The sequence below is a fragment of the Vicia villosa genome, linkage group LG3, assembly GCF_029867415.1.
Source record: "Vicia villosa cultivar HV-30 ecotype Madison, WI linkage group LG3, Vvil1.0, whole genome shotgun sequence".
NCBI lineage: Eukaryota > Viridiplantae > Streptophyta > Magnoliopsida > Fabales > Fabaceae > Vicia > Vicia villosa.
The window spans coordinates 8,412,146-8,425,567 of NC_081182.1; the positions used below are offsets into that span (position 1 = coordinate 8,412,146).

Below are 13,422 nucleotides of genomic sequence, written 5' to 3' on the forward strand. Positions count from 1 at the left end.
ATTTTTTTTTTAAATTTTTTTTTTAAATTTTTTTTTTTTTAATTTTTTTTCCAGGAAAATGCGTACACTTGGACCAGACGGGAGACCACATACCCGCCGCCGCCGCGACGAAGCTGGTTCCTCTAACCCACCACCACAGCCAGTTGGATATCCTGGTGGACCATCAGATTTGTCTCTACTCGTTCGATATCAAGACCATGTTGCTCGCCGGTTATGGTACGGAGAGGTAAGTAAAAATTATTTGATTTATTTTAAATAGAATTTATTATTATATCTTCTAATGTGGTTTTTTTTATTTATTTTCAGGAAAGAGGCTCTAAAAAGGAGCTTAAAGTTGCTGGGCACGGGACGAAGCTCCAGGAGAGAGTGCCTCAGCAACTCCCACCTGAGATTGAGGCTATCGTGTCTAGGTCAGGTCTGGCTTCTCTTCAGAGAACTAGCCTGACCAAGATAGACGTTAATCTCGTCTCAGCATTTGTGGAGAGGTGGCATGTTGAGACTTCGTCATTTCACATGCCATTTGGTGAAATGACGATTACTTTAGATGATGTTGCGTGCCTGCTCCATTTGCCTATCAATGGCACCTTCTGGTATCCTGATGAGCATGTCATAGAGCAGGTGGCTGTTGATCTTGGCTGTGAGTTATTGGGAGTGGATAGACATGCCATGGCTGTACATGTGCGTTCTTGCAGGGGAGCTTATTACTCACTGCAGTGGCTGTATGACAGATTCGTGGAGTACCGTGCTGCTGGTAGTTGGACTTACGCGACCAGGGCATATCTGATGATGTTGGTAGGTTCTACCATTTTTGCGGATAAGACATTTACCCTGGTTGAGGCCCGATATTTGCTATTGTTTAGAGATCTACGTGGGCTTGGTTCATACAGTTGGGCATCAGCGGCACTGGCCACTCTTTATCGCCACCTTGGGGATGCATCTATGTTTAGTTGCAAGCAGCTCGGTGGATATCCTACTCTTCTACAGGTATTTATGTTATTTTTAATTAATTTTATGTTTATTCATATATTACAATTTATATTATTTAATATATATATATATATATATATAACCATTGGTATTAATGAATATCATTTAATTTATTTGTTAACAGTGTTGGATACATGAGTACTTTCCTACTCTGGGAAGGAAAGGAGAAAATTGGCGGTCAGACAACCAAGGGCTTCCGAGGGCGTTGAGATGGTTCTACAGACAGGGGGCCATCAAGGTGGATGCATATAGACCGATATTGGATCAGCTGACACCTACAGACGTCATATGGCGTCCATTCGAGGATCATCGACCTCATATTGCTTTTAACGAGCTATCTTTATACAGAGGTTTCCTTGTTTGGGGTGACATACATGTGCCGTACTTACCCGATAGGTGTCTTCGCCAGTTTGGTATTCGCCAGTATATCCCGCCTGCACCTCCTGCTGATACGCTCAGCAACGATGCGATTGCTGTGGAGTGGATTGGTTATCACCAGAGCGTGGGAGATGTGATTAGAGGTACGGAGGCGGTGGGATACCCTCATGAGACGGTGGATGGATATTTAGAGTGGTATTACCGTGTGTCTCATCCTCAGGTTGTGCCGCCCCCACCTAGTGAGCGTAGAGAGGTTCCAGTTCCTGTCTTTGATGCAGGACCAGCTGATCCAAATTGGGCTCGTGCCTCCACACTGGTTCGCCGTTATCTCCGGCAGGTAGAGGCCGAGGAGGATGATGTCGCGTATGCTGACTTATTTGAGGTGTTGCGCATCGCCGATGAGCATTGACTATGTTATATTTTATTTTAGATATTACATTTTGGATAATTTTATGGTACATTCTGGATTATATTTTGGATTCTATAGTTGATTTTAGTCTTTTGTTTTATTCTATATTTTATTGTATATTTTGGATTATATTTTATTCTTCCGTTATATTATTTGGATAAGATATCTTATCTGGATAAGATATTATATGGATAAGATATTGTGCGGATAAGATTGCCCTCATGGCCTATAAATAGGACCTCATAGTGTTGAAACAAAATATCATATTTTTCAGAATGTCTCTTGGTAATTTTATGGTTGACACAATTGTTTTCTATACTGGAACTAAGGAACCCATGAAGCTTTCAATACCTAACGATTGCGGGAGACTCGAGTCACTTAAAAGTTGGGTGAAAGAAGAGTTGCCAGAAACTGATAACCGAGTGGGTGACTAAAATCTGGTCTGCTGAGGATGTTCTGAAGATGCTGGTGCGCCCAGAATCGTCTGCAAGAGTCTAATGCTTTAATGTTTTATGATATTGTTATCATGTTTTATGTTATTTTTATCATGTTCTATGTTTTAATGTTTTATGTTATTGTTATCATGTTTTAATATTCTATGTTATTGTTATCATGTTTTAATATTTTATGTTATTGTTATCATGTTTTAATGTTCTATATTCAATGTTATAATAATTTAGTGTTTTTTTTGTAAATAAAATAAAACTTCTAAGATGTAAATAAAATAACTCAATCTAAGACGTTTTTAGCTAAAATATTACATATAAATTAAAGTCACTTAATTAATCTATATTAACACGTGATGGTAACATAGGCGTAAGATGATGCCAATGTTGAAGACGTCCAGCAAATCCTAACATCCAAGATGTCGCCACTTGATGACGAAACTTCATCCAATCTACCGTGACGGGTGGCAGCGGGAAGCCTTCTTTCATATTAACCTGATTTCATGACATAAAAATAATTAACAAATTAATTAAATAAGTAATTATATAAGTAATTAAATAAGTAATTATATAAGTAATTAAATAAAATATATATAAAGGTTACCCGAAGATAATGATTCCCGTTGACAAGGCCAATGCAATATGTAGGAGCACTTGGAGAAAATGTTGTTGTCATAGGAAAAAAGGTCAAGCAAGGGTTACCAAGCAGCACAAGAATAATGTTATACCGATTCGCTATCAAATAACCCATCTCTGGTAGTGTCAACCATTTCTCCGTGTGAATACAAGATTACACTCAAAGATGTTTTTGATTCATGGCAAACTCAAATAAGCATTCAAACAACAAGACGGAAGCAGAAAACTTAAAGGAAAGCAAGCATTGATCACTCATAGGTCAACCCATTATGTTTATATGTTTAAAGGTTGACTCAACACAAGCAAAACAAGAAGAATGCAGAAAAGCAGCAGTTAGGTCGACCTACCATCAACCCAGGTCGACCTAAAATGGAGAAAAGTTTATATACTCCTGCTAGGTCGACCCACACATCATTTAGGTCGACCTAAATTGATGAATTCTACATAACAGCCTGTTAGGTCGACCTACACATCAACTAGGTCGACCTAATCTGTGAAAATGTCCCCAGAATGCATCAGAAAAGGATTCTGGTCGACCTAAGCACTACAAGTGGTCGACCTAACTGATCAAGAAAGTTCAAAAATCAGTTTTTCTTGGTTCTAACTGTTATGCAATCATATATATTGTGCAAGGGTAATTATTCAAGCTACACCAACGACTGAAAGATACACAAACGCTTCTCATCTTCGTTCTTCATCATCTCCAACACAATTACACATAATCATTCTTGCGTTGCGGGTTAGTGATGAGTTCGATAACGTCCATGGAACGGAATTGAAGATTCCTAGTGGGTGAAGGTTTGTGGGGTTTGTTGGTGAATAAAATCTGCGGGTTTTGTCCTCCACGACGGGTGGTTCTTGGGGGATTTTATCAAGAGGCGTTCATTGAGGATTCGGCTGAGTGTAACGATTGAGGAACGGGGAGTTCAAGGAATCAAGACACTGCAGAAGGGAATCAAAGTGAAGCTCTTGGATAACCTTGATCTGGCTCAAGATTAAGGGGGAAGAAGATTCAAAGGATCGACATAATTGGTTTATCGTTTATCGCTTTGTTATCTTCTTTGTATATACTACTTTCAACATTAATGAAAGATTACCCAATTTCAATTTGGAATTGGGGGCAGACGTAGTCGTAGCGAGGACGGTCGACGAACTGCCTAAACAAATATCGTGTTCTTATCGCTTTTATCTTTTCCTTTTTATTCTGCTCAAAATTGGTATAATTGCTAAATTGATCAATGATTCAAGTGTTAAAATTGTGAATTAAAAGTTCTGCATAAACATCACAATTCACCACATCTTGAATTAGCATCAATTTGAATATTGTCACCAAGTGTTTGTCTATTTGCTTAATCCACCTTACTGCATTGTAAATCAAAGTTTGTCAATCTAGAAGTTAATTGATATTCAGTTGTGACACGTATTGATTCGATAGCATATCTCCTTATCCGGAATTTCGAATATCTTGTGGTTTTGTAACACATATAACCCTTTGCAATAGCGGTCCGGAATAGACGCAAGTCGATTCAGAACCGCTTTCGCTATAGTCTGTAAAAATCCCGGAAAAACTGTGTTGGATCTATTCACCCCCCCTCTAGATCCTTAGGCCAGCGTCTAACAAGTGGCATCAAGAGCTCTGGTTTATTCCGTGCTACGTGAAACACTTATTGGAAAGATGGCTTCCGGACCTAAAGGGGCTCATAATAGAGCTCCAGTTTTCAACGGCGAAAACTACGGCTATTGGAAGGATTGTATGTGTGTCCATATCAATGCAATTGATAGGAACATCTGGACAGCTATTGTCAATGGTCCATTTCAGATCACCATGACAAATGCAGCTGGTGCAGTTGTTCCAAAACCAGAAGATACTTGGAATGCTGAAGATGAAAAGAAATATGCATACGATTGGAAAGCGAGAAACATTCTAATCTCAGCTCTAGGAGTTGATGAATACTATCGCGTTTCCCATTGTAGATCAGCTAAAGCTATGTGGGACACATTGCAAGTTGCCCACGAGGGAACGGATGATGTCAAACTAGCTAGGATCAATACGCTAACTCAAGAGTTCGAACTTTTTCACATGGAAGATGGTGAAACCATCGAAAGCATGCAGAAAAGATTCGTTCACCTGAAAAATCGATTAAATTCTCTTGATAGACCTGTTTCCAATGCAGTTGCTACTAACAAAATCTTAAGGTGTTTGAACAGGGAATGGCAACCCAAAGTTACAGCAATTAAGGAAGCAAATGATCTCAACACTTTAGACATTACCACTCTTTTTGGTAAACTAGAGGAACATGAACAGCATCTTAAATGCCTTGACATGCATGAGAAAAGGACAAAGAAAGAAAAGAACATGGAGAAAGAGGTAGAGAAGAAGTCAATAGCTCTAAAAGCTTCGAGCTCCAAGACCTCAAAACGAGAGCCAAAGGATAGTGACACAAGTGATGACGAAGACTCTGATGATGAGGAAATGGGACTGTTTGTGCGAAGATACAACAAATATCTAAAGAAAAATGGAGCAAAACATTCCGACAAAGGCTTGATCAACTATAGAAAGCAATCAAACATGTTCAAACAAGATGACGACAACAAAGGAAAGATCAAAGGTCTTTGCTTCAATTGTGGGAAAGCCGGTCACTACAAACCGGATTGTCCATATCTTAAGAAAGAAAAGGAGAAGAACCAAAGCAAAGGTCATAACAAATCTAAAAGAGCTTACATAGCATGGGAAAGTGATTCATCTAGTGAAAGCTCATCAAGCGATGAAGAAGAATCAGCAAACCTATGTTTCATGGCTCATCAGAACAAGAAAAAGAAAGCTGTAAGTCATCTTAAACCTGAACTCGTAGATAAGGTATCTCATTCTCAACTAAAACTTGCTTTTGAAGAATTACATAGAGATGCAATTAAAGCTTTCAAACTTTTGGCCTCAAATAAGAAAATATTTTCATACCTTGAATCAAAAGTTGAGAAAACCGAAAAGGATATGGAAGCTTTAAAACAATCTATGCTAGACATTCAAAAGGACAAAGTTGAAATAGATCCTACATCATGGTTTGGTTGTGAGACATGTCACATTTGGCAAAAAGAAGTGAGAGATCTAAAAGCCAAGTTAGACAAGGCTCTACAACCAAAAGTGACTTTTGCGGTTGATCCAAACAAGTTCAAAAGATCGTATACTCCTTTATATAGTAAATACACTTTTGTGCCAAAAGTATCAACTAGCAAAACTCCATATTCTCATCATATTACCTGTCATTATTGTTGCAAAAAGGGACATACCATTGAAAATGCAAATTTAGGAGAATTTTAGTTCCTAAAGGAGTATTTCAATGGTTGCCTAAGTGCAACAAATTGTGTACTCACCATCCAGGACCCAATGAAGATTGGGGACCTTCCACTCTAATTTAATCTCGCAGGAAAAGTGTCTTGACATCGCCGAACGGTGGTTGTTCCTTGACAGCTGGTGCTCAAGACACATAAAGGAAGACATACCAATCTTGGTGTGTCATCTATGAAGACAGATTGAAGAACCATACTTGACAAAGGAAATGTAGGTGTCCTGGCCATCGCAAATGTATGAGATACATTAAAAATACAGATATTCCGAAAAACACATAGGACGCAGTACTTGATGTGCAAATTGGCAAGTTGCATTGCAAAGAGATTTTAAACCTATTCTTAGCAGAATATTGTTTGGGACTATGTCCCGCATCCGGGAGAACATCGAGTAATCGATACTAGATAAGTTTTTCGCAAAAATCAACCTGTGAAACATTCCATCAAAACAATTCATCATCAAATCTAGGAGTATGGCACACTGACAAGAAGACTCCACACAATGATGACAAAACACCTACATATTGAGAAAGCGGTAACATGTTTATTGGTCACTTCCAAAAATTTTATTGATGCTATAATATGATATCAATTAACATGCTTATAGTGACTTCATGTGCTCTTATCTACTCTTCTCAAATACTTATGTATATGTGTTCATCATTTTCATTCATAACATACAATGGTTGTGCATTCAAGCAAATGACAAAACAAAAATACATCATATAGAAACATTTCTAAGGCATTTTCATCATTGAAAGAAACTTAGGTCGACCTACTCTGTATTTGAGTCGACCTACATAAGAAGATTCTTTAGAAAAACTAAAAAGGTCCAGTTGCGTCGACCTACTCACAATTTAGGTCGACCTAATTTGGTCATTTGTTTTGTTACTTCTGTTAGGTCGACCCAGCTTCATTTTAGGTCGACCTACTGCGTTAATTTTTCCATATTTGGGTCTGTTAGGTCGACCCGACCCAATATCATTCATTCAAAACATTCCATTCTTGCATTCCCTCTCATTCTCATCTCTTTTGGTACGGCTAACCCTAAATTCCTCAAACTCAAAATTGTCAAAATATCATCCCTCTCTCACTCAAAGCATCTCCAACCATGCCTCCAAAATCAAGAAAAGGAAAGGAAATTGCTTCCAGTTCATCATCTCAACCGGTAAGTGCTCTTGTTCATCCTGATTGTAGAGAAAACTTTGAGAAGTGGCAGATGAAAAGGAAAATTGTTAAGCAATATACTTATGATCCAAATCTTGTCGAAAACATGCATATCCCTGATGTCGCTGCGTTAATTGAACATCAAAATATTCATCCCTTAGTGCAATGTGATACCCCGTACTGTGAAAATACCGTTAGGGCTTTCTATGCAGGATTTACAAAAGGGGACGGTTGTAATTTCCGTTTCAAAATGGGATCTAGGTCGCATGTTGTTGACAAACGGGTCTGGATTAGTATCTTTGGTCTGACAATCGTTGGTGATGAACTCTGTATGGTAGACGGGGATGTACCGGGAAACTATGACCATGAGGCCTACATGAAGTCAATCCTCAAAGATCCTTCCGTATTTGACAGATCAAATGAAACAATAACAGCTGGTCATTTGAAGCGAGATCCTAGGCTCTTGAATTGGGTAATCTCAAGAATCATTCGACCAAGGGCAGGAGGATATTCGAGAATTGAAAGAAATGAAGTGGTGCTCATGTATCTGCTGCAAAATAGAACGCGTTTACACTGGCCTCACTTCCTAGCTGCTAAGTTTCATGAGGTCAAACAGAAGACTACAGCCCTGTGTTATGGTTCAATCATTCAAACAATTGTCAATCACTTTGGTATGCGACTTGATCACTTACACTACACTCGCATACATCAATCCCAAGAATTCTCACAAACCACCTTGACTCTTATGGGATATCATTGGAACCCTGTTAGGAAAACCTATTATCTCATTCAAAAAGGAACAGGGAAGGTTATCTACAACTATGATGATCCTACGGAGTTTGGAAACAATGTAGGAAATGAGGAAGAGGGAAACGATCAAGAAATAGCAAATGATGAGGATCAAACCATGGAAGACATAGCTCATGACACGGATCCAAATTGGCAATATGTTCCGTCTCAACAGGAAGAAATTCCTTGGGGATACACTGCTCCACCTCCTCCTGATCAATCCAACATAATATCTATGCTTGAAGCTATGCAACTTCAACAACAGCAGAACTTTGAAACTCAACAGCTTCAATTTCAAACAATGCAGCAGCTTCAACAAGATAGATATGAGGAACAACAACGTCAATACCAATCTTTGTACGGCTTGGTTCAGGAACAAAGGAACGATTTTGAAACGTTTGCATCCAACTCCATATTGAGGTAGAATCAGTTTGAGGAAACGGCATTGCATCGCCATGCTAACATAAGCCAAAGCTTCAACACTCTTAACATGTTTGTGCTGGATTTGTTGGAACAGGTTGAAGAAGATCGACCTCATACATTTCAAAGAGGAAGAGGAAGAAGGGGCAGGCGTTAGGACATATTGTTTATCATGTCATCATTTCATTGCATTTCATGCCATTAAAATTTTTTTTGTTGTTGTTAAAAACATTATATGATGTATTACTCTCTGTTTTTCTTGTATTAATCTCTTGAACTACTATGTATGTTGTTGGCTTTCTTTAAAACATGATTAGTTCTTATGATTTCATCATTTACATGTTATCTATCTCTATGACTACCGGTATTCTTCATTTCTCTTGTTACTCTCCTACTCTGTTCTCTTTGTTTCTCTTTTTGATGTTGTCAAAGGGGGAGATAGATACAATAGATGCTGAGTGTACGGGGGAGCTTTGTTGAGAGATTGCTCTGTTGAGAGATAGATGCTGGATGTACGGGGGAGCTCTGTTGAGTCTTTATCATTTACTACCAAAGCTTAGACGAATGGTTTGCCATCATCAAAAAGGGGGAGTATGTGAATACAAGATTACACTCAAAGATGTTTTTGATTCATGGCAAACTCAAATAAGCATTCAAACAACAAGACGGAAGCAGAAAACTTAAAGGAAAGCAAGCATTGATCACTCATAGGTCAACCCATTATGTTTATATGTTTAAAGGTTGACTCAACACAAGCAAAACAAGAAGAATGCAGAAAAGCAGCAGTTAGGTCGACCTACCATCAACCCAGGTCGACCTAAAATGGAGAAAAGTTTATATACTCCTGCTAGGTCGACCCACACATCATTTAGGTCGACCTAAATTGATGAATTCTACATAACAGCCTGTTAGGTCGACCTACACATCAACTAGGTCGACCTAATCTGTGAAAATGTCCCCAGAATGCATCAGAAAAGGATTCTGGTCGACCTAAGCACTACAAGTGGTCGACCTAACTGATCAAGAAAGTTCAAAAATCAGTTTTTCTTGGTTCTAACTGTTATGCAATCATATATATTGTGCAAGGGTAATTATTCAAGCTACACCAACGACTGAAAGATACACAAACGCTTCTCATCTTCGTTCTTCATCATCTCCAACACAATTACACATAATCATTCTTGCGTTGCGGGTTAGTGATGAGTTCGATAACGTCCATGGAACAGAATTGAAGATTCCTAGTGGGTGAAGGTTTGTGGGGTTTGTTGGTGAATAAAATCTGCGGGTTTTGTCCTCCACGACGGGTGGTTCTTGGGGGTTTTTATCAAGAGGCGTTCATTGAGGATTCGGCTGAGTGTAACGATTGAGGAACGGGGAGTTCAAGGAATCAAGACACTGCAGAAGGGAATCAAAGTGAAGCTCTTGGATAACCTTGATCTGGCTCAAGATTAAGGGGGAAGAAGATTCAAAGGATCGACATAATTGGTTTATCGTTTATCGCTTTGTTATCTTCTTTGTATATACTACTTTCAACATTAATGAAAGATTACCCAATTTCAATTTGGAATTGGGGGCAGACGTAGTCGTAGCGAGGACGGTCGACGAACTGCCTAAACAAATATCGTGTTCTTATCGCTTTTATCTTTTCCTTTTTATTCTGCTCAAAATTGGTATAATTGCTAAATTGATCAATGATTCAAGTGTTAAAATTGTGAATTAAAAGTTCTGCATAAACATCACAATTCACCACATCTTGAATTAGCATCAATTTGAATATTGTCACCAAGTGTTTGTCTATTTGCTTAATCCACCTTACTGCATTGTAAATCAAAGTTTGTCAATCTAGAAGTTAATTGATATTCAGTTGTGACACGTATTGATTCGATAGCATATCTCCTTATCCGGAATTTCGAATATCTTGTGGTTTTGTAACACATATAACCCTTTGCAATAGCGGTCCGGAATAGACGCAAGTCGATTCAGAACCGCTTTCGCTATAGTCTGTAAAAATCCCGGAAAAACTGTGTTGGATCTATTCACCCCCCCTCTAGATCCTTAGGCCAGCGTCTAACACTCCGGTGGTTGAAAACCAACATGATCTATCAACAATCCATTTCTCACTTCGGATAAACTTAGACCGAACAATCTCTCATATAAGTCCTTCTTTTCTCTTAATTCCATGTCCAAGTCACGACGAACCATTGCCCAACCATCCTCACTCTACCCATGCCACGACGCAATTGCTCTAAATCCACAATTACCATCTGCTACAACATTAACAATCTCGGTAATATATGGCCTAACATGACAAGGAAACTGAAGAGTGAAATCCTCATCCTTTGCTTGTGATTGCTTCTTTGATTGTGATTGCTTCCTGGAAGTTTGTGATGCTTGCGATTGTTTTTGTGAAGATTGAGACGCCTGATCAGCATACTCAAAACCTGAAGGATCCCTATAAACATCATACCCAACTGGTTTCTTCCCTTTCCTCTTCACTCCGCCTTTAGTTTTTATTTTCTCAGGTGGTGGACACAATGAAGTTGTTGTGGGATATGCAATTTCACAAACCCTACTTTTCAATGCTCTTTTTCCAACAACATCTAGTGATTTAAACCTTCTCCACAATTCATCAATTGCATTACTCATATCAACCTCCGAACCAGCTTCCTCATCTAAAGGCAAGTCACCTTCCATAGATAGTATCCTCCAATGAAGATGAACACTTTCTATTTGTAATGGGATTCCAACAATAATCGATCTTCCCATCTCACAAGCACAAGGTAGCCCATAACTTGTTCTCATAGTACAACCACATGTTTCCCTACTATTTAACACATAATCAAGCCTCGATAACTCTTCTGCAATGCGTCTCAAAGCAGCTCTCGATACTGAACCACGCAAATTATCATAAAATGGACTAATGTGTGCGTGCTCAACCTCATTAAAACTTTTTTGAAACGAAGCTCGAATGTTACCTATTTGGATTTTTAGGTTAGAATTCATAGCTTCCCAAACTTTGACCATGTCACCAAGGCTGTTTCCTAACATCTGCTTTAGCTTCCAATGTGCAGATTCAACCCTAAAACGAACAAAAAAGGTATAAAAAAATAATATTCCAAAAATTAATACTAAATAAATATTTTAAGAATTATGACATACCGATTTGTCGTGGTGTTACCAAAATGAAGCACTAGATTAATCCATGCGCCCACAAATCTTTGCCTATGTGGGATCAACCAAGTGTTCTTCACGTAATCGAGGAAGTTAGTACAAGCAAAGCATGCTTGTTCAAGATATTGCAACCGTACACCATACTCAACCTCATTACTAGCCCATACAACATCTTTCCACAATGTGCCTATCGTCTCTCGCATGTCCTTCATCACATATTCCTTGCATTTCATCCCAACATTTTGGTTAATATGAAAACGACATAGCAAGTTATGCGTCGTAGGAAAAACAACTTCAACTGCTTTCATCAAAGCAAGATCTCTATCCGTCAAAATCACTTGTGGAACCACATCTTTCTTCACAAACAATTGCTTCAGCTTATCCAAGACCCAGATATAACTCTCTGTCTGCTCACACTCCATATAAGCAAATGCAACCGCAAATGTCAACTCGGTCGATGTCATACCAACTATTTCAAACAGAGGTTGTCTATATTTGTTGGTCTTATAAGTGGCGTCCATAATCAAGACAGTAGGAAAAAGATTCAGCAACTTTACCGAATCTGGATGAGCCCAAAAAATATCTCTCACAACTTCACAATCATCCCGTTTCCTACTCCAATAAACATAGTTCGCCTCCTCTATAAGCTTAAGCAAATGTTGTATCTCACTTCTTGGACCTCTTATCTCCGCTTCAATCACACTTTTATGCTTGTATATTTGCGTGATCCGAGTGACGTTCTCAGGATCTCGCTCTTGCAAGGAAGTCAATATGTGTCTAGGCGGAACATGTCTCTTTGTCAAATCAGCAACATGCTGCTTCTCATCTGTTGTCAACCTACCAACAAATGAATGGCCTTCTAATCTATCTGGTAAACCATGATTATGAACTCCACATTTTACATCAACCTTCCATCCAGACCCATCTTTTGCCGGAGTCGATCTGATTTTGAATGGACATCCACATCTCTTAGTAGCACTTTGAGTCTCACTTTTATCCTTATATTTTCCACCTTTATCGCACGCAAATATAACTTTGTTACTTCTTCCTCTTTTGCCTGTTTCAGTGTCTGAACGCGCTATGATAACAGTCACTTTATTGTTGATTCCGGTCTCTTTAACCCAGCGGATAACTTCTTCCCGTGTGACAAATCTCTGTGAAGTTGTGAAAACATCAGTGGTATCTATAGCTGTCTCGTTTTTCCTACAAATTTGGAGCGGAACTTCCATACCTAAAAAAAAAAAACCAAAAATTAAAAAATAAAAAATGCGTTCCGGAACAGTTTTCCAATCTGTTCCGGTTTGATATCAAGTTCACCGGATCACTTTTCAAAACTGTTCCGGTTTGATTACATATGCACCGGAACACTTTGCTTATCTGTTCCGGTTTGATTTTCGTATTACCGGAACAGTTTTAGAATGTCTTCCAGGAAAAAAAAAGCAAACCGGATGACTTTCACAATGTGTTCCGGTTTGTTAATTTGTGAACCGGATGACTTACCAGAAGTGTTTTGAATTGAAGGTGCGTAGGGGTGCAGATTTGAATTTTTTTTGACTTTTTAGATGAATGGTAAAAAGTAAAATGGTTATTAACTATTGAGGGTAAAGTTGACATTTTTACAAAATTGTAGGGGTATAAGGGCAATTGTAGGGGTACGAAGTAAAATTTTCATATATT

The 13,422-nt window shown here is 38.6% G+C and overlaps 2 protein-coding genes across 2 annotated transcripts in view; one reads left to right on the plus strand and one right to left on the minus strand.

Moving 5' to 3' along the window:
* The window catches only part of LOC131657502 (protein MAIN-LIKE 1-like), a 4,034-nt gene extending 2,260 nt beyond the window's left edge, over positions 1-1,774 (plus strand). Inside the window, exons 2-4 of the mRNA XM_058926892.1 lie at positions 55-226; positions 307-984; positions 1,112-1,774. Coding sequence (XP_058782875.1) covers positions 55-226; positions 307-984; positions 1,112-1,774 — 1,513 coding nt within the window. The remainder of the gene's footprint in view (positions 1-54; positions 227-306; positions 985-1,111) is intronic.
* Positions 1,775-11,702: 9,928 nt separating this feature from the next.
* LOC131657503 (putative protein FAR1-RELATED SEQUENCE 10) lies at positions 11,703-12,974 on the minus strand. Its single transcript, XM_058926893.1, has one exon. The coding sequence runs from the start codon at positions 12,972-12,974 to the stop codon at positions 11,703-11,705; it is 1,272 nt and encodes a 423-aa protein (XP_058782876.1).
* Between the last annotated feature and the right edge of the window lie 448 nt (positions 12,975-13,422).

What these genes read in the sequence shown, in the direction of transcription:
- LOC131657503 (XM_058926893.1), bottom strand. Translation starts at nt 12,974, where the DNA reads ATGGAAGTTCCGCTCCAAATTTGTAGGAAAAACGAGACAGCTATAGAT.